Here is a 22410-nt window from a genome sequence, read left to right as displayed (position 1 = left end):
ACATGTAGCCAAAAAAATTGAACAAAAAAAGAGGGCTAGATCAAAACAAAAATAGTCGTTAGCCTAACAAATTAATGGATGAGAGAACTATCAACAAGAGCCCTCGTACCACCGAGGTGGTATCCCATGTGGTAAGCGGGGTCCTGTGCCAAGCTGAAGCCTCAGTTTCGAATCCCTCTGTCATACGAGGCTTAAGAGATATCTCGTACGGGTCTGCCTAACCTCAGCTTGTCTTAAAAAAAAAATAAAAAACCCTCGTAAATGAGACTACAAAGATAAGTGGGAAACCACGTCACTTGGAAAGAATGAAGCAAAACCGTTTCACTCAAGAAAACGGCCCCTTTTCAACCAAAGAACGAGGCTGCAAACACAATTTTGCAAGTCCATTATATTTTTCCTTCAAAAATAATTTTGCAAGTCCATTGCCTGAATAGTTGGCCAGTGCCCGGCGTATAAGCCTTGCCCGTAAGGCTTAATCCAAGGTAAAATAGTTAAGGCTAGGGGTGGCAAAACCTGACACGACTCGCCAACCCAACCCGCCTCTTAGGCGGGTTCGGGTTTGGCTTAAACGGGTTCGTGTCATAAACGGGTCGACCCGCCTAACCCGTTTATTAAACGGGTCGGGTTCGTGTTAGGGGTATGCAAACCCGCCAACTCGGCTGACCCGTTTAATAAACGGGTTAGGCGGACGGGTCAACCCATTTACCCGAACCTGACCTGCCAACCCCTTTACCCGACCTCGACCCCGACTCGCCCGCCAACCCACCAACCCACCCGCTAACCCGCCAACCGGTTTACCTGACCCAACCCGTTTATTAAACGGGTTAACTGGGTCATGTCGGGTTACCTGTTTAATAAATGGGTCGGGTTCGTATTTGCCACAGCCTACCCGTTTAATAAACGGGTCAGGTTCGTATTGAGGTATGCTGACCCGCCAACCCGACCCAATTGCCACCTCTAGTTAAGGCTACTACTGTGGTGGTTTCTCATGAGGTCAGCCGGGGTCCTGTGTCAAGCTGAAGACTCAGGATTGAATTGCACAGACACATGGGGGCTGCCGCTGCTTTGAGGCATGATGCAAGGCTTGTCCTCAACCCAGAGTTGTGGAACGATGACCCTTGTGGACTCGCTATCACATTATACTCTCTTCCACGTGGCGCTTCTGCAAGCAAAGTAGCAAGACATATTTCATGGTTCAGAACACATGAAAGAGATCTAGAGAGAGAGATCTACCATCCACGTGTCAAAACCATGCCCACGAACGCAACGGTAAAAACAGGGTGCCCATAGGAGCTAAGAGGAGTGAGGGGTCGCTTCTTGCTCATTGGTAGAAATGGTAGCAGCCGCTGCTGTTGTAACTCCCTCTCTTTCTCTCACTAGATCCGAATTCCTGCAGAATGTCACCATTCCCAACAACCCATCTTCCCCATTCCTAGTTGGGGTTGTAAAGAATGGTGGGTTCCATCCCAAGACAAGGAAGACCAGTAAAGGCGGTATAAACGTAGTCGTTGCTGCAGCAGCAAGTAGCAACACCAGCAGATTCTACCTCAACTTCACTGGGTTTCCTTTCCCCTTGGGTCCTTTTCTCAACCGGAGAACAATAAGGAATGAGGTTTGCAAGAATCACCTGTAATTTAAATTTGTACTCTTTTTTTTTATGTTTTTCTGTTTCTACAATGGATATGTCTTTGAGGGTTCCGATTGGTAAGATTGTTGTGATGGTTGAACCATGATTATGAATCTTTTGGAGCTCTAGAAAAGGTCGGTATGGGTTTGCGCATTTAGATTTTTTCTGTTTTTGAGTTCATCCTGCTGGATATTTGAGAGCAATTAGCAACACCCTTTTCTTATTTTATACTATTTATCACGATTTGAGGTACTTTCTACACGTTATTCTGCTGTAAGTTTGAGTTTTAAGTATGGAATTTCTGTTCTTGGGGCGGATAAGTCACTAAATTTGGTGAAGCCTGACGGATCAAAATCTTAAACTAAGCTGTTGTTTCTGACGTGCTCAATCCTATAGACGAATTTGGAACTTTTGCTTTATCTGAATTACTGTTCAAGTTGAACCAAGTATTGCCTAACCTGGTCTTGCATCCGTTCAGTTATTTCAGAACCTTTATTGAGAATATGGGATTCTATTGTAGGAATAAATAAGACTAGATTTCTCCCTATTTCTGCCGGAATTTGTGCTAATACGTGTCCCATTTAGTAGAGTCAGTTTGAATGTGTGTAACTTTGGTGTTAAGTCCCGCTTTTATGGTTTGAATGTAATGTCTGTATTGGTAGAGTTGCCTGACTTAGCCAGAGGCGTGGGTTTTGAATCCTGCTGGGAAATGTTGATTAAAATTTCCATATGAAAGAAAGAAAAAATGATAGTACTTTGCATAATCTTAGCTCGTCCATATGATGCCTATGTGACAAGCAGAGAGATGGTATACTTCTTTAAATGTTTTCGTTTGTTTGAGCTGAAACAGTCCATGTATTCAAAGGTCAAGCTTCATATTGGAAGAACCTGTGCACTTGATGTTTTGCTTTATCTATGTCAATTGCATATTTGAGATCATGTTCGATGCTTTCACTGAATGCATAAATGTGTCTCTAACCTTTAATATGTGTATAATTGAGCAGACTTTTAATTCTTAATAAATATTCTGATATCAATGTTGCTTCTCATCCTGTTCTTCCTTGAATCTGCATCCCATCTAATAGCATATGCAGTTTCTGTGTTGTTATCTCCTCAATGGGGATAACTTTTTGCTTTTCTCTATGCAACAATTAAATGGTTCAAAGGTGAGAAAGGTGACACTTGAGTTGGAATGCTTCCATGCAATGTGAGCTCATCTATGCCTGATTGTTTGATGAAGCCTAAGAATTCACAGCTGCTGACTCGTGCAATTTTTTTATTTTCTTTAAGGCTGTGAAAGGATGCATTTGGGCATTTGAACAAGAGCAAGCACTAGGTTTCAGCAGTGTCTCGACAAACATCCGAATGACAGCCATCAAGCTTAAGTCTGGCGGGTTATGGATACATGCACCAATTGCTCCAACTGAAGAATGTATCAAGGTTCTCAATACCTCTGATATTCTTTTATATATTTGAGTTTCTTTTTCTTTTCTTTTTCATATTAAATTGGGATTTTTTTTTGTATGCCTAACATTCGTCTTCATTCAGCTGGTTGAGATTCAAGTTCTATGCTTTCTTGCTATCCAATCACTTCACTGGCTTTGCTAAGTCACCTACTGAATCGAGTAAATTTTTTCATGCATGATATACAAATTTTTCTGAATCATACCAACTCTCTGATTGCTTTAGGATTTTTTGCATGTAGTCATGTTTTGAGTCCAGGCTCAGAATTTCAAGTTTGAATGCTGCTTATCATTTCAGAACTGGGAAGAATTAGATAAGGAATTTTCATCTTCATCTGTTTAATCTGCATAGATTCCCAATTAGGAAGGCTGGCTAGGTTAAAATACTAATTCTTGAACTGGATCTAAATTTTCAGCTTGAGCTTTCACTAAATGCAATCACTATGAATGGGATCTTGCTGATTGCATATGGTTTATTACATGCTAGACAGCCTGATTCATCCAAGATTGACATGAAAACACTTTCTCCAAGGAAATCATGCTAATGAACTCTGGCCCACTGATTTTTGTCCTTTTACACAGTGTTATTATGCTTCCCAGCTGAGGTCAAGCCATATAGAAGGTTGAGGCAAGCATGCCAGTTGATCCAGTGGGCACAATCTTCGATATACAGCCATTATGACTGTCAACATGCAAACTTGAAAATGGTAGAAATGATGATGATGAAAAACACAAACATGAAATATCTATTCAACTATTACAGCAATGATTTGGCTTTTCTCACTGCTCTGTGTGGAGTGTGCATGCGTGTTCTTTATACATGAGTAGGCAATACACTTTCTGCCATTTTCATGTCCTTTTGCATGCTTATATTTTCTACATAACTTTTTTGTTTTACTTTATTCATGCTCTTTGTGCCTCTCTTTTCTTTTTGCATGAATTGATATAGCTTGTAAAGGAGTTGGGTGCTCCTGTTGAGTGCATTGTCCTCCCCACATTTGCTTATGAACACAAAATATTTGTGGGACCATTTTCTAGAAAGTTTCCCAAAGCAAAAGTCTGGGTTACTCCGAGACAGTGGAGCTGGCCACTCAATTTGCCACTTGAGTTCTTTGGAATATTTGGTGCCAAAACTTTGAGAGATGCGGACATGTCCACACCTTGGTCTGATGAGATTGAGCAGAAGGTTCTAAGCTCTCCTGAAGTAGGTATGGTGGATTTTGTTTTTCTATTTATCTTCAGTTTTTGTCAGTGATGCTGTCACTTCAATTATTATGCTCTAAGAATCAATGTTGTAAAAAGTGTGTTACAATATACAGGATTTATCGTACCTTCTTACCATAAGGTACATAAAAAGTTATTTAAAATTAAAAAAAAAAGATAATCAGCCTTTTAGTATAGTAGTTCTCTTTGTTGTTGTCTTCACTAACCACAGTAAACTGAGAAGAAAATTCTCTTTTATTTCTTAGCTTATGAAATAAATAAAGACTTTATTAAAGTATTGTATATATAAATAGGTCTCTTTAGTTTGAAAGTTTTCAACTGAAAAACTAGTTGTATCTTGCAATAGGGCATGTATCACGCAATACTGCACAATATGTACCATATCTTATGATGCAGTCCAGTACTGTGAGGTACACTCTGTTTTTCTTATTGAACAGGGTGTATCATATCATATGGACTACATAGATGATCTGACTTGGTATATTATGAATTCTTTTTGCTGCCCGTTCCACCTATTCATAGATGTCCAAAAGTTCTTTGGTGAAATTAAGCTTGGTCTATTCTATTTGTACTGTTGATTCAAAGTTTGGAGTAATCTCTTGTGCCAACTGACAACATCATTTCCTTTTTTCAGGTATTGGTCCTTATGTGGAGGTAGCATTTTATCATAAACGATCCCGCACATTGTTGATAACTGATGCTGTAATTTTTGTACCCAGACAACCTCCTGAATGTATTAGTAAAGAATCATTGTTAGCATCTGCAAAGAATGGTTTAGCTGTGAAGCTCCTCAGTAAAGGAAAAGATGTACCTGAAGAACCTGTAATTGACAACAAATTAAATAGACAAAAAGGTCAGTTTCTTGCTTGATGTTTTGTGGGTATCTACACCAATTTCACCATTGTAGTTTCAGTTTTATTTGTGCAGTAGCTTGTTTTCCTTTCCCTTTTTAATGGTAAAGCAAGGTATATCCCCAGACTATTAGTATTCTCTAAGTGTATTCCATATCCTTCATTACTTGTCCTGATACTGTTGATTGCTGTTTTCTGCTAAGTTCTATGACGAATAGTGCCATAGCTATGCTTAGATCTGTATATGTTTAATCTTTTCTATCTTCATGCCCTAGTCTTTTTTATTTTGATATTTCATAACAAAATTAGCATTAATTTTGTTCTTTGAGTACACATGGAGCTCATCTCCAGTTTAAATATTTCGATGTTATCTTGTGTGCTCATTGTGTTATTTGTTAGATTTAACTGGGATGACTTTCCATTTTTGGTATGCTTGTCTTTTTGATGAGTCATGTTTGTGGTTATCCAAATTCACAAAAGAGTCTCTGGTTCTCATTGCAATTCCCATTTGCAGAAGTTGCATACAGTATTTGTATTTTGGGGTTACAAGTATGAGCTTGTAAATTTCTATATATTAAAGTCTTAATTAATTTTAGAAAGGAACTGATGTATTGATTCTTAAAAGATGTAGCTTCTCAGTTTCAAGGCATTTTCTGTTTTGAAGTTTCTCTATGCTCCATTTTCAAGAAACCCTCTAATACCTTTCCTCTATACTTTTCAATTTTCATTATAGAAAATGCTTTCAGTTGAATTAGGATTGTCACATCAAATATGGTAAGTTAAGCAGGGGCAGGGGCAGAGCCAGAAATTTAAATTGGGGTGGGAATAAATGCCCCAGTGAAAAGGAAAAATAATTTTTATAACAACATACTATACTAGCGAGTGCAAAAAAAAATCAGGAAATACAGAGTGCCATATTCATAATTAGGAACCTTGGTTGAAACTAAATAACATGTTTTCAATAATAAAGAAAATTATTTATGAACTGCAGAGTGCCATAATTGCATACCTGTATACTTTAAAATTTAGCTTTGTTTGATATAAAGACCAAATAAAGTACCTCTTGATAAAACAATTTGTATAGAAAGGTTTAACTTACCTGGATTTGCAAGCTCCTTTTTTAAAATCCTTTAAAAGATGTGGGAATGCTCATTTCAAGCCCTTGCCGTCCTTTTTCCAAGAAAATGGTAAAGTGAAGGTAGGTTTTCGATCTTTGTAGTTTTGAAGCTCACCACCAGGGATTCAGATACGCAAAGACTGGTGAAAAAAGAGTCATTGTAAAAAAAGAATTATGCCCCAAGATTTCAAACTCGAAAAAATGCAAAAATTTTAAAACATTTTTTCCATTAGCGAAAACCTTTTTAACTACTGATAGATCAATAATAATAATATTGAATTTAAGGCAGTTAACATTTATCAAAATGATTCAATTTCATATAACAGGTTAATTACAAAATTTAGAATAATAGTAATGTTCCAAAAACACCTAGTAATGTTTGTCCAAAAATTCAGTTCCCAATAAAGGAAAATGATCGGTTTTATGGCGTCACCTCAGCTTCCTGTAACTGCTTTGTCTCAGCTACTCAGTACCTAAAGAAGTTTTAGTAGGAGATCATAATAGCCCCAAGCAGGAATATAATAACAACACATATTTGTATAGAAACAGACAAACCTGAAATGATATTTTTTTATATAAATAAATAATTATCGGTGTAAATAATAGTTCAATATCATACACAACAATTTTACTTATGTATGATCATTCAGTTCATGTGTGACTTACTAGCGAAGCAATCATCACGGGCATCGATAACTTATAATTCTTTTCATTTACATTTTCTTTCTTAGATTGTGCATGTCATGCTTAGCCATATTCACAATACATTTTTGTTTATCTTTCATAACTCTCTAGGGGTATGACACATATACTGACTTCTCCGGTCCCAGGGTGAGGGACGACCTAGTGGAGAGAGAAACCTTGATACCCATAACCTGATATATCATAATTTACTTTCAGTTGAAGCCTTAGTCACTACCACCACGTGACATCGGTGGTAACTATCCCCTCTCTCTGTGGCCGAAGATGCAACCTTTCATGCTTAACAATATCTCACTGAGCCTTATGTATCGCTTATCCTTTCATTGTAAGCTTCAAGAGAATCATTGTATCATTCTTTATCTTTTGATTAACTCTCTTGAAATACATGTTTTAGATAATAATTAATCTTTTCAATAGCCTCTATGGACCATAAGCACATATCATTTTTAATTAACCTTATCATAAGGTTTTTTATCACTCATTTGAAGTACTATCACATATTGGTCCAGTTGACCATGCACAAGGTCAGGAGTCACTCATTTGGGCTCGAGCCATCAAAAAATAACAATCGCATAACATGCTCAATATAAGAATTCTGTGGATTAGCAATGGATGTTATCCGACGCTAATTCGTCGCAAATCCGTCGCTGAACTGTTTAGCGATGGATAGCATTCGTCTCAATTCCTTGGTCACTAATTAACGACATAACTGATCTATCGCTACTTTCGTCGCTAATTTGCGATGGATTAGCGAATGCCATGATCCATCGCGAGTCTGCCGCTAAATAGGCGCTGATTTAGTTTTGTGACAGATACATATCTGTCACTAATCCATCGCGAAAAATTAACGACGAATATGTATCTGTCTCTAAATTTTGTCGCTATGTTAGCGATGGATTACATTCCGTCGCAAAACATCGACTGATTCAGTTTTTAAGACAGATAAATATTCATCCCTAATCCGTCGCTAAATTGGTGACACATATTATTCATCGCCAAATATCGTTGCCATTTTGTGACTGGATTTCTTTAGAAAATCCATCGCTGAATATTAGCGACAGATAATATCCATCGCTAATCCGTCACAAAATTTAAAAAAAAAAAATCTTTTTAGGTACAGCCTAACTAGTTAGGTGGTTACCTCTAGGCTACAGGTGACCATCCCAAAAACTAGACTGACTTCCCACTCCTAAAGAAATAGTAAAATTATCACTTCATGCTTGCAACTGTTCAATAGTTGTATCAGTTTCCAAGACACTAACTAGAAATGCTATCTGCATTCACAACCAAATAACTATCCTCTAAATCACATAGATGTGGATATAGGATATAGTGTAGCTAATTTTGTGGTGTTGCATGTTAAGAATAGCATGTATGCAATACAACACCAGAGTACAAGTATCATTGTGACATAGATACAGGGGAATGATGGCTGTTGTGATCACATCCAAATTCGGATATCAAATTCTATATGCCTAAATAGTGCATAACTGCATTTTTATACTTCATATCAAAATTATTACATATCATTTTTTACAATCACCAATACATAACTCTGATATACAAAATAAAAAATTTTATTTATCCAGAAGAGGAAAAGAACATAACGTCGTTCCACAAAATACCCATAATACAAATACATAAGTATGGGACTTTTGCATAATTCAACTATTCAAACAACGAGGCATGTCTCATGATTTCATCGAACAGAAGGTACGTTTTTTTACACTACGGCGAGTCACGTAGAGAGTTCTAGAAGGTCTAGAATAGAAAAAAGATTAGAGAATTCAGCACCAATATGGATTGCTATTGCAACAATTAACAGCACAACCGTAATATGTAAAAGGGCCCAAAGACTACTTTTTGGTCATGAAAGTCTGATGAGAGTGCATAGCAGTGACATGCAATTCAGCATAATGGACAGAATCCTTACAACCAATGTTAGAAATTTAGAATACTGACAACTCCTGCTATTTTTTTATCATTGACGCTGGATTTGAGTGCAATCCTTTCACCAATGCTACAATGAAATTCTTTAGCTTACATAGTTTTTTATCTTTTTCTGAGTCAACAAGGATAACATCTGCTTTGAGTCCCTCAAGACCCAAAGAGTAAAGCTCATCAACAGAAGGAACGTTGTGAAATAGCTCTTTAAGTTTTGATTCCTGCATGATAACAGACAAGATCTATGAGTTAGAAGATGGGTACCATAGCAAAGCATTAGTAGCCGATAACAATAAAAATATATATGTATTTATAGGAGTGAAATTTTGCAAGCAGAAGCATGAACCGCAACATGCCCATGCTTGATGATGAATAGTTCTTTTAGCTATATGATCTCCATGGCTTTTAGCAGCTAAGAAAAAATTGATGAAGGTACTTCAAACATGCAGCCGTTGATATTCCATACTTTATTTATAAAACAAAGAAACCATAAGGGATCCTAAGAAAAATAAAAATACAAAATAAAAGATCAACAAACTCATGAGCACTGCGAATAAGATTATATAAAACTAGAAAAGGCACGTAGACCAAATCCCACAATAAAAGCCAAAAAGCTGACATATATCCACAATAAAACCCAAAAAGCTTCTAATGCCCAATCAATAAATAACATTGAGGTTCAGTTATTTTATGTTTACAATAGTCTAAAAGGAAAGAAAACAACCCTCTAGTACAAGCACAATAATAAAAGATTAAACCACTCTTATGCAGATGACTATATACCCAAATAGTTGGCATACCCTAAAGGCACCTGCTTCTTGCAATAATGAGCAGAAGCAACTAGAATCACTATGCAAAGGCATCTCACCTCACAATATTTTTTTGCATGGATCCTCGATTAAATGTGTATGAATATCGATTAACATATTGTATAAAATCAAAAGAAATGTGTAGATTGATCTGAAAAATACCCTTTTCAGACTTTTGGGGTATGTTTAGTTCTCTGGAGCTCCTCCTTGGTTCAACAACACCTCCGCATAGGTTCGATAGTTCTTGCAATGGCTTTGGCATCACTTCCACGTAGATATAACAATTTAGGGCTCATAAGAGGAAGAGTTTGAGCACAGGCAAGGCTTGGGTAGGCTTCTTCTCTAGGGCCAACACTTAGGTATATTATTTTCAGATGTCTTAGTTTCTAAGGGGCTACCCCTATTTATAATAATCGTAGATGGGATATGTATAAGGGTTTTTTGGATTTTAATCCAACTCAAATGGATCTGTTCTTATACTTATGGGAATAAAACTCATTCAGGAAGAGTCCCACACAAAAGACACAGGAGGAGGTTGAGTCCAACTGAGACACACCTCCTTTGAGAGGTTTATCCACACATTTGAAGGGATCGGACGGCACAGAGGGTATGTCGTCCCAGGTTGGATGACACGCTGGTGTGTCGTCCCTTGGGACTACACACTTGAATGTCTAGTAATGGGACTACAAATTGGATTGTCATCCTATACTGAAATAAGTTTTTTCAGACATCTTTTTGATGGGGTTATTTCCTAGATCCCTAGATTTATCATTTTAGGGATTTGTAAAAATTTTGGGTGTCTACGTTACCTTCCATGAATAATGGAAAGTGTGACTAAGCTCAAGTTTCTATCTTGAAATGCATTTATCAAGACGTGACAAAGGAACACAAACATTCTACAAATAAATATTCAATTAATTAGTTAATCATTCAAAAAATCTATAAAGAACATCATAAATGTTTTATAAATAGTTAAAAAAGTACAAGCCACTCAAAATGAAGCGAAACATCAAACATATTTATTAAATTTTTTCTTTCACCAATTTATCTTTATCATAAGGTCAATAAATGAAAACACCAATCTAATGAACAAAAGATAATAAAACTAATAAGAAACTAGAATATACTAATATGTTTAAACAAAATAAAAAAATAATAAAAAGAAAAACGGTAAAGAAAAATAATTATATATATAAATATATATATATATATTATATTGGTTACATTTTAAGACAAATCTACTAGGAGCTTTTGAGATTCTTGTGGATTTTCTAAGACAAGAAGAATCTACTTCTTGATTTTAGGAATATCTTTCTAAAGCACACGGTGGATGATCTTCGATACGTCGAGTATAGGTTTGTATACCATTGTGAGATGGGTTTATATCATAAAGATCCCCATTCATACTTTCACTTTCATTATGTGCGTCTTCATTTCTACTTTCATGTGTGTCAGGGGTATTTTCACATCGTTCATGTTCATTGGCAAGGTAAAAAAGAAACGAGTAGTCACAATTTTTTTTAACTTTCTCTTTGGAAAAGCTATTTTCATTTTCAAGAAAAGTGACATTTCGAGAAACATATAATTTCTTTCTTTCAATGTCACAACATCTATATCCTTTTTGGGTTTTGCCATAGCATAAGAAAACACAAGGGATTGCTTTTGGAGACAATTTGTCATTTTCATTAGTAAGAACAAAGCATTTGCATCCAAAAACCCTTAATCTTTTATAATCAAAAGAAATTTTAAAAAGTTTTTCAATAGGAGAGATATTTTCAATGTTTTTGAAAGGCATTTTATTTATCAAATAAACTGTCATGGGGATCACTTCGGCCCAAAAGTCTTTTGGAACATTTCTAGACACAAGAAGAGTTCTAGTGGTTTCAATAATGTATCTATGTTTTTTTTCGGCTAATCCATTTTGTTGAGGAGTGTATGGACACGACTTTTGGTGAATAATTCCATTTAGGTCAAGATAATTTTCAAATTCTTTTGACACAAATTCCCCCCGTCATCGGTTCTAAAAACTTGAATATCACTTTTGAATTGATTCTTAATATAACAATGAAATTTTTTATAACACTCGAATACTTTCGATTTTTGTTTTAAAAAGAATATCCCAGAATGTCTATTATAGTCATCTACAAACACAACGTAATAAGATACCCCTCCTTTGGATACGACTGGAGCCGGTCCCCATGCATCCAAATGTACTAACTCAAATGTGTTTTTAGTTATAAGATGCCTTGGTCCAAAAGGCAAGGACTTCATTTTGCCAAGAATGCAACCTTCACATACAAAATCACTTTCTTTATAATTTGAAAGAAATGGAAACAATTATAGTTTTGCCACGCTAGGATGTCCTAGTCTTTTGTACCAAATATCATTATCTTTTTTTTCCACAAAATTACAAAATGGTTGCTTTGGTAATTCAAGATTGTCCACAACATATAGATCTCCTCTTCTATGGCCTCGCCCAATCGGCTTCCTGGACTGAAGATCCTGTATTAGACAATCATTAGATAAAAATAGTACTTTGCAACCATGGTCCGTAATTTGAGAAACTGATACAACAACAACAACAACAACAACTACGCCTTCATCCCAAAACAATTGGGGTCAGCGATATGAACCAAAAAAAAGAAATTCAAAAGAAATTTGAGAAACTGATAAAAAATTTAAATTTAATTTTGGTACTACTTTAATATTTGGTACATGAAAGATTGGATGTTTTTGAAAACTTTTAAAACTTTTGATTTTCAAAGATGTGCCATGGATGGTTGAAACATAAAAATTATTTAGGTTAGACTTACGTTCGGACAATATGGACTCATTGGGTGTCATATGAAAAGAAGCATCGGAGTCAAGGATCCAAGAGGTCTTACCATGGTCTCCGCTTGTAGATATGACCGCTTCGGAAAAAGATGAGGTTTGAGCTTTAAGCATGGGTTGTAGTGCCTCTACTAGTTGGGCCAAAGAGAGTGAGTCGATGCATTTGGAGTCGTCTATATAACTCCTTTCAACCGAAGCAACTCTCTTGTCTTCTTTATGATCATCCTTCTTTCTTTTGGGACAAAAATGTTTGATTTGTCCCGGTTCATAGCAATGATAACAAATTATCTTTCCACCCTTTTTGTGATCATGATCACCCCTCTTGTCATTTCTTTCATAGTTGTTGGGGATCCTTCCATTCTCATTTTTTATAAAATGAGGAGGTTTGTAGCTTCTAGTGTGATTTTCGGGCTTTGTCATGACAAACACAGATTCTTCATCCTTTGAAATATTTGGTCTTTTCAATCTATTTTCTTCCATAGTTAATTCTTTAAGAGTTTCAACTATGAAAGAAATACCTCCTCTGTGAAGAAGAGCGGACTTGGTTCCTTCAAATTTGGGCCTAAGCTTATTAATAAATTGGTAGAAATGCTCCGTTTTAATTTGATTTTCACGAAGCTCTACATCTTGTGGGCAATGCCATTTTGGCTCAAGAAGAGCCAATTCATCCTAAAGAAGAGAAAGAGCATTATAGTATTTCCTAATGCTCATTTCTCCTTGTGTCATGACCCTTACCTTGTTTTGAACATTGCAAATATGCGCAATATCTTTAAGATTATACATATCTTTAAGATATTTCCACGCATTACTAGCGAAATCAAATTTTGCCAAACTAAAGCATTTGTGGATGTCCACAGTATTGATGAGCCATCCAATTATTTTAGAGTGGCCCATCCTCCACTCTTTCCACCTTTTCTTATAGTCGGAAACGGCTTTACCTATTTCCTCTCCTTGAATGGCAACCTTTTTTTCATCCTCAATCTTTGTAAGAATGAGCTTAGGCTCTTTTTTTGTACCATCCACCAAACCCCAAAGTCCATTTTCCCATATTTTGTGCTTCACTATGGATGCCCACATCACATAGTTGGTGTCATTTAGGCATACAGGAATGGAGACAACTAATTCCCTCTCATTCTCCATTTCTTTATAATGTGAAGAAGAAGGAAGAAAAAAAAAATAAAGGCAAAGAGGAGAAAAAAAAAGAGTGATACAAAACTTGCTTAAGGAGAGACACACTTCCCGATGCAACTATCTTCGATTAGATGACTCCGCCAAGCTCATGATCCTCCTCTTGATCTTGTCATGACCTTTCTTCATAAAAGTTTTTTTTTTAACCACCAAAGCTCTGATACCATGTAATGAAATGGATTGAATCCAGTATACATGCAAGAACACACTCTCAAGCAAGTGAGTGAACCACTTGATTGAATAATCGAATCACCCACACAAGGGTAACATGAATCAAACCACCCACACAAGGGTCTAACGAAAATAATATTGCATAAAGACTCTCTCTAAAGAGATGATATGTACAAGGCCACATATGACCTATTTATAATACAAAGGATGCAAAGGGAGCAGCCCAAAGTGGCTGTTGGGCTGCTCCCAACGGTCATATTTATGACCATTGGGAGCAGCTCCAACAGTCACTTTGGAGCTGCTCCTAATAAGGACAAAAAGAAAAAAAACAAAAAAAATATAAAAGATGAAAAGAAAAAGGTGATTGTCAGCCCCTAGTGGGCTGACGCTAATTACTGTGAAAGGACCGAAATACCCTTGATGGGTATTTCGGTATATAATGAACTATATATATAGTGTACATATTTTAACACCATTTTGGCCTCAATTCGTCCCAAAGAGGAGACAAAGCACTAAAATAGTCACGGATATGTGTCTCCTTGTTTAGTGGTTCTAATCTTGTCTTGACAAAAATATTGTCTAACAAGATTTTTTTAGGTATACATACCCTTAAGAAAAAATTGAGTTTCATTGGCTCTTCTAAACTTAGCAATGTTGGCACATATCTTTAAGTCAACATTGTTCATGAACCATACCAAAAATTTTTCATGATTGCTTTCCCAATGTTTTATCTTTATTTGGTGTTCATAGATAGCTTTATCTCGATCATCTCCTATAAGGGCCTTCTCAACACCTTCTTCAATTTTGGTAAGCTTTAGAAAGGGTTCAAGAGTAGTACCCATTACAAACCCCCAAAGTTTCTTACCTTTGAGACATTATATAGTTGGTTCTATTGAGTTTATAGGAGAGCTATATTCTTGCTTCATGCTCCATGATGAAAAAGAGTTGAATAGAGAAGAAGAGTAAGCAATACACTTTAATCACGAGCACCCGATCTTCAATCACCATAAACAAGGGCACCAAGATTAAATGAATCCAATGGGATTTGATATTAGAAAGTGACTTTGAATACATTGAGTTCAATAATGAACCCATACACATGCACACGAAGTGCGAATATACCCACTCAATGGAACAACACAAGCACATCATGTGCTAATACATAAACCCATAAAAGGGGTAAATATGACTTAAAGTCATAAGTTGAATATTATTGAGGAAAAAGGAAGAAAAGGGTAAAAACCCTATACAATGGAGCATAAGCTCCTACAAGGAGTGAAGGAATTACAAGAGGGAGACCCCTATTTATAACACAAGAGAGGAGCCACCTAGGGGGCTCCCAAAGGAGTTGTTGGGAGCCCCCAACGGTCACATTTGTGACCGTTGGGGGCTCCCCAACGACTCTTTGGGGAGCCTCCTTAGGTGGTGCAAACCACAAAAAAGAGAAAAATAAAAAAGGAAAATTAAAAGTAAAATTACAAACATATTCCAAATGGAATATGCGTAAAACTGTGAAATGTCTAAACTACTCCTATGCCTATAAATAGAGAAATATATATTTTATATATATAATTAGGATAATACATATGCATATATACCATATATGAATATGTATTATCTTTTATATATATATAATATATATAATATTACAAATGTTGAATGATACATTTTAACATTTGATACCATATAATGAAACATAAGTGCACAAGTACAAAAGAGTCCACTAAGGGACTATACAAGAGCCAAGAGGCAATGCACAAGAAGACAAGCACAAAAGTGCTAGTAAGGCTTATAAAGAGCCACATACAAGAAGATAAGTACAAAAGTGCTAATAATGTTAAACCAAACATAAGAATACAAACACATAAAGACAATAACCTTTATACATAAGAAGATAAGCACAAAAGTGCTAATAAGGCAATGATATAAAGAGAGTCCAATCCCCTCTATTTATACACAAAAGGGAGACCAAGGGGGGCTCCCATAGAGCTGTTGGGAGCCCCCCTAACGGTCATATTTATGACCGTTGGGGTGGCTCTCAAGGGCTCTATGAGTTGCCCAAAAAGGCCTTGGTCAAACCAAAAAAAAAAGAAAGAGAAAAATTAAAAAGAAAATTACAATATAGTCCCTAGTGGACTATTCTATTTATAGATTCAATAAAAAGACCAAAATACCCTTATGGGTTATGATTAATTACAAAGGTATATATATAATATATATATATATACATAAATGTATATATATATATAAATATATTTAAATTATTTATTTTAACATAAGATACTCCCTATGAACATTATCTTGTTTGTTGGGATGATAATTAGAAATAGAAATACGAAGTTCTGGATCTACAAATAATTCGGTTAGATTAATTTTTGTTCGACTTTGTTTCTCCTGTGATTTTCCTTCGTCACATTTTATGTCTTCTTCAATTGAAGAAGATTGATGAGAAATAGACTTTCTTATAACAAATTTATCTATCCCTATACATTAACAAACCAAATAAGAATAAAGGTAAGAATCATTTATCATTAATTACACACATACTTTCTAATAGAAAAACATTAATGTGCATTTGTATATTAACATATTTAAATAAAACCTATTTAATTATTTATATAATCAAATCACTAACCAACCAAAGTTTTTCAAGGAACTTCTAAAAAACTTGTATACTAATGATTACTAACAACAAGTATTTAATAAGTGAATAAGAACTAAATTAATTCAAGTATTTAAGATATGAAAAGTGAAAATAATCAAGTTTGAAAACATACCGATGAGGTTAATGATGAGTCTCATCGATATAATCTCCTAGAGACTTTTGATAAATGAAGTCTCAAGTATGAAATATCAATCCAGTGTCTACATTGCAAAAATATTTGAATGGTTAAACTAACTCCATAAAATGTACATATATCGAATACTAAAGCAAATCAGAAAAAAACACAAAAAAACATCAAACCATAATAGAAATCAAAGATGAAATCATGATTATTGCTATTTGAAAACAGATACATGTTAATTGAAAAAAACCCTAAAATTCTCATCTATGCTAATTGGAACAAAAAAAAACTTTAAAATTCTAAGTTTTAACCAAAGTCATGTATTCATTATTCATATTTAATGATAATTAAAAAGGTAAAACACACTCATAGAAATCGAGGTCAATCACCTGCCAGATAGATACATACCTAAACTGACAAGATGACATGAAGTGCACACACAACTCATCCCAATGATTAACTCAAATTTCCAACAACAATGAGTTTAGAGGCCAATCATTCATCAATCAGACCTAAGGCAAATGACAACACGTCACTCATAAACTTGAGAATCTAGACCCTGATTCAATAACAAGCAAAAAATAAATGATGCATTGTATAAAATTCAGTGATGGATAATCCAAATGCCATAAAAAGGCAATACATACTCACTAAAATTAATTTCCAAATAGGTGAGTTCATAAAGAAAGAACCGATTTGAAAATAAAAAGTTTTAAATGAAAATCCAATAAAGGAGATAAAATATTAGAATGAATATAGTGCAATCATATGAACAACAATATGTCACATGATAATTTTTACAACCTTGAATAAGCAAACAAGAATCATGCTCAATATAAGCAATCTATATAGAAGAGATGAAATTTGAAAATTCTTTAAAATGAAATTATAAATCCACAAATCAAGGAACAAGTGCACTAAGGCACATCACATACAAAAGATCCAATAACTCTCCACAAGGAGACAAGAACAATATATATTATTTTTAAAAAGAAGCTTTTAAGAAGTTAGATCTAAAGTCTACTATTAGACACTTGAAGACAAACATATAGAGATTTTACTCACATATTTCAAACAATAGGCAAATACGAACTCATAACGAAAGAGATATAAGCACAATATCTACTTAGGAGCTTAAAAGAACACTAAAAAATATAATCTTTATTCAAGATGAAATGCACACAAAATGCATAATATGTTCAAAATTATTAAAACATGCATTTGAATACATGATGACAAACCATAAGTATCCCATCAATAGTAATCATGTAGACTATTCATGGCATATACGTAGGAATATAATTCAAGAATTCCTTAAATCAGCATTATACTCAAGCCATCAACTTGAGAATAATTTTTACTCAATAAGATATTTTTTTCAAAAAAAAACAATATCACTAAAACATACATAGAATAATACATTCACATAATGATAGAAGGACCTTATAAACTCATGGAAGATATTCATGTTATCACTAAAGACAATACTATGCAAAAAAATTCTAAAATTCATAATCTTAAGTTCCCAAAACAAATCATGCTCGGTCACATAATTAAAATTGTTAAGGAAACATCATGATACACTAAAAATTTCGAGGATAAGCCATGTATACACATATATGAGCATAAGAACAAGCATACACATACGTTAAGAGACATTTAAGAGAGAAATACAACATAAAAATTTAGTATTTTTAAAAAACATGAGACATATATAAGAATACAAGAAATCACGTTCTTTTGTAAAGTATAATTTTTCAACGTACATATCCATAATCTAAAACATATACTTTATATATCAGAAGACAACAAATTCTAATTTCAAAAAAAAACATTTTAATATAATCTTTTTAAAAATACCTAACATACATATGAAACCAAAAGGACCAAAGATACATATCGGAATACAAAGACATTGAATCCATACCACATGAATCTTTTCCAAGACCACGTTGTCTTGCTCTGATACCATGTCATGAAAATGACACGAATCCCGATGCACTTTAGAATGGATACCAATAACAAAAAATACAATGTATTTGAATACACATTCACCATAAAAAAAACAATGGAACACAAGACTTAAAAATAAACAATTTCATTACGAATAAAATTCAAATAATACAAAAAGAAATACAAAATTACAAACAATCCTCACTACAAACACTCAAAAACATAAAAACTGCCCATCACTCTCTCAACCCTTACACATGCACACACCCACATACTTGTAGAAGAGAGAGGAGAGAAGAGAGAGAAGGGGATATCCCTTCTAGCCATTGGAGAGGGTCCACCGGCTAGAAATCTAGCTGTTGGAACGTCTCCAACGGCTATACAAAGTCAACCTAAGTTGACTCAATATATATATATATATATATATATATACAACTTCGTATATACATATATTTAATATTATATATATATATATATTATAAATATATACGTGTATATATACAAAAGAATACATCCATCTTAATAGTGCCCACCCTACCCACAACAAGGCTCTGCTCCCTAGAGATAAGGTTCCGTGGAGCAAAAGTAAAAACCATTATTTATATCAAAGGCAAAAATATTCTTCAATATGACTACATTATAAGTTGCTTGACTTGAATTCATCTGTTAACTTTGTTGTCACTTTAATGTTTTTGTTGAACTGTTGTCTCCAAAAATGTTTTATATGAATTTCTCGTTGTTTCACTTCAAATTGATAAGTTTAAAGCATAGTCACAAGTCTCATGCTCAGGAGTTTCTTGCAAGGGAAAATCCCACCATAATTGGACTTTTTTTGTTCTCTCTGCCAAAAGACCAGTAAATTTCCAGTTAAAAATCTAATAAAAATGAAAAAATATAAAATTTAAAGTTCGCAATAACATCACAATAAAATCATAATGATATCATGATATATTGGAATTGCTTTAGATTTTGAAAATCTCATGATATTATCAAATTTTTTATGGCTTGTGAATATATCTCTCTCAATGATATAACAAGGTTTCAAAATCTCGATAATATTTGTGAATATGGTGCCAAGCACATGCTTCCTGAGTAGATGATTATGTACGTACAAAAAACTTAGATTTATCAGTGAATGTCACACTAATGAAAGTTGTTTTCTGTCATTCAGGGTGGGAGAGAATGGTTCTCCAGATATTGTTCCTAGGACCATCCAATCTTTTGGAGCCAAATGCATCCTTTGCTCAGATGTCTCAGAAATTGATAGTTTCACCCATTGTCAAAACCTTGGTTTTCAGTAAAGTCCCAGAAAAGGTCTCTCTCTCTCTCTCTCTCAAAATGCATGCTGAAATGATGTTCCGTTTCCTTCTTCAGTTAGTGGAATTTCATTATTCAGATTTGAGTCAAATATCTATACGGCTCTCCTGACTTCTCAATTCTCCGTATTTGGAACATTCATCAATGTTCTTTAGTACCTATGAATGCTATTCATGACCATGCAACATTGTAGCACGCACTTGGTTCCTGCTTTTATGCTTCCATTAGCAGGTTCACTATACAGGTGTTTGTTAATGTTTAATATTTTCAGGTGAGAGATTGGATCGAAAGCATTGTTAAAGATTGGCCCTTCAAAAGAATAATTCCTGCGCACTTTGCTGCTCCTGTGAATGCAAGCAGGTCAGAATTGTTGGCTGCTTTTGCATTCCTTGATGATCTCTTGGGTGAACGTTACATCACAAGGCCATCTTTATCTTTACTGTTTACATCTTTGATGGGGAAAGCAGCAAGTTATTTCCCTCCTGATGATATGAAAACCTTGTCCTCCCTTGATCAGTTCTTAGTTTCTGTTGGAGCTGTGAAGAAGACCGTTTCAGGACGGAAGCGGTAGATTGCACCATGTACATTCTTTTGTAGTCAAAGTAAAATATGTAAAGCTTGTCTGTTCCTCTACTACCTTCCATCCCACTTAGCTTGATAGTTGATAGTAGTAGGCTCTTTTTGCATATATTCATATACGTGTGTACATGTTTTTCATACCCACAGATTGGTAATCGTTGGTTGAGTGCCACACTTGAAAAAGTGCATGTGTGCGTGTCTTACATAAGCACAGGCTAGGAGCTGTTGAGATGAATCTGCAGATTTGCAATCTATATATGAATAACATGTTTCATTGTTCTTTAATGAGTTTGTTATTCTTTAATATGAGGTTGGCAAGAAAGCAAGAGTATATAATGTCATACCACAGGTTTATGGAACAAGTCTAGGACATTCACACACACACACACACACACACACACACACACTTGAATTCAAATTTTTGCATTTACACTTGAAACAAGTGTTTATGCTGTAGGATACTGCAGCTAACACAATTTGGATGTTAAAATGTTAGGGGAAATTAGTCCACAGAACTTGTGCTTTTGTCCAAGTGAATATCCTCACTAATGATAGGATGCATTTCCACACAATCCGATGGTCTTGTGGGGGCCCTGATTTTCTGTGATCTGCTTCACTATTTCATGTTATCTAGATTTAGATGATATTAATCTAGTTAAAGTCACATAATCATGGATCCTGCTATTATTTCTTCATTGCCTAAATTGTGTTTAATTATTTTGTTTGAGCTTTGAAATTCATTAACCATTTTTCTCAACTTGCAAAGATTGGTCAGAAAGTACACGGTAGTTACAAAGGTCAGAAGAAATGACCTGAAAATCTAATTAAAAGCAGCATAACTGATCACTTTCAGAAAGGATTCCCAACTCTTAATAATCCACGTTTTTGTTCAATATTGGCACAACCAAATTTATGGTTTTTGTAGACGTGGGATTTGATAAATGACCACTTTATTTTTTGACAGCATTATATAAAAAAATTTGACATAGGCAGGACCAGATCCAAGTGGACCCATTGAAGTCTCTTTTAAAAATATTTTACATGTAAGCATTTCATATCAACAACAACAACTACGCCTTCATCCCAAAACAATTGGGGTCGGCGATATGAACCAAAAAAGAAAATCATTCTGGGTCTTCCACATGAATCCTTCTCCTCCAATCATTTCTATCCAATGCCATGTCCTCGGTGAGGTTCAAATCATTCATATCCTTTCCTATCATCTCCACTCATGTCTTCCTAGGCCTACCTCGACCTCTTTTAACTAATATATTTTCCCATTTTTCCATCCTTCTAACTTGAGCATCATTAGGCCTTCGCCGAATATGTCCAAACCACCGTAAACGATTCTCTCTCATCTTATTTTCAATGGGTGCAACGCCTACCTTCTTATGTATCTCCTCGTTCCGAATCTTATCTTTTATTGTATTTCCACACATCCATCTAAGCATACGCATCTCAGCTACACTCATTTTTTGAATATGATGTTTCTTGGCAGCCCAACATTCCGTACCATTTAGTAAAGCATTTCATATATTAACCAGAATTAGGGTCGTTTGTAAACTTCCAAAACCATGCCTGAATTGGTCACTATTTGGATCTTGTGGGCGACCTCATTAGCTAATCGAATCCGTCAAATCTACCTTAGTAGGTCTATGCCATAATACTGTTGGGTCCGTACCAGGTCCGGTCAGGTAAGGCCCAAGCATTCACAGTCACATTCTGAAGCTTTATCTGAACCAGTTCTGATTCAGCAATGCTAGGACATGACCATCTTGCTAACCACTTGGATATGATCCGACACCCAACCTGTGCTGGATCTAATAGGATCTGGGCTTGGTAATAAA

General features: G+C 35.0%; 1 protein-coding gene across 1 annotated transcript; it reads left to right on the top strand.

The window, feature by feature from the left end:
- Positions 1-1290: 1290 nt before the first annotated feature.
- LOC149848879 (lysine-tRNA ligase) lies at positions 1291-20848 on the top strand. The gene is made up of 6 exons (XM_089997842.1): positions 1291-1612; positions 2918-3067; positions 4040-4298; positions 4949-5167; positions 19839-19981; positions 20256-20848. Exons 1-6 carry the CDS (start codon positions 1334-1336, stop codon positions 20553-20555), a joined length of 1350 nt encoding a protein of 449 aa, XP_089853968.1. The 5' UTR covers positions 1291-1333; the 3' UTR covers positions 20556-20848.
- Positions 20849-22410: the final 1562 nt, after the last annotated feature.

Source organism: Nuphar pumila, chromosome 1 (assembly GCF_984573655.1).
Source record: "Nuphar pumila chromosome 1, dmNupPumi1.hap1.1, whole genome shotgun sequence".
Taxonomy (NCBI): domain Eukaryota; kingdom Viridiplantae; phylum Streptophyta; class Magnoliopsida; order Nymphaeales; family Nymphaeaceae; genus Nuphar; species Nuphar pumila.
This window is presented reverse-complemented; position numbering and strand designations above follow the sequence as displayed.

What these genes read in the sequence shown, in the direction of transcription:
- LOC149848879 (XM_089997842.1), top strand. Translation starts at nt 1,334, where the DNA reads ATGGTAGCAGCCGCTGCTGTTGTAACTCCCTCTCTTTCTCTCACTAGA. An exon ending in CAACTGAAGAATGTATCAAG is followed by an intron (nt 3,068 to 4,039) that starts GTTCTCAATACC and finishes GAATTGATATAG; the next exon opens with CTTGTAAAGGAGTTGGGTGC. An exon ending in TCTAAGCTCTCCTGAAGTAG is followed by an intron (nt 4,299 to 4,948) that starts GTATGGTGGATT and finishes TCCTTTTTTCAG; the next exon opens with GTATTGGTCCTTATGTGGAG.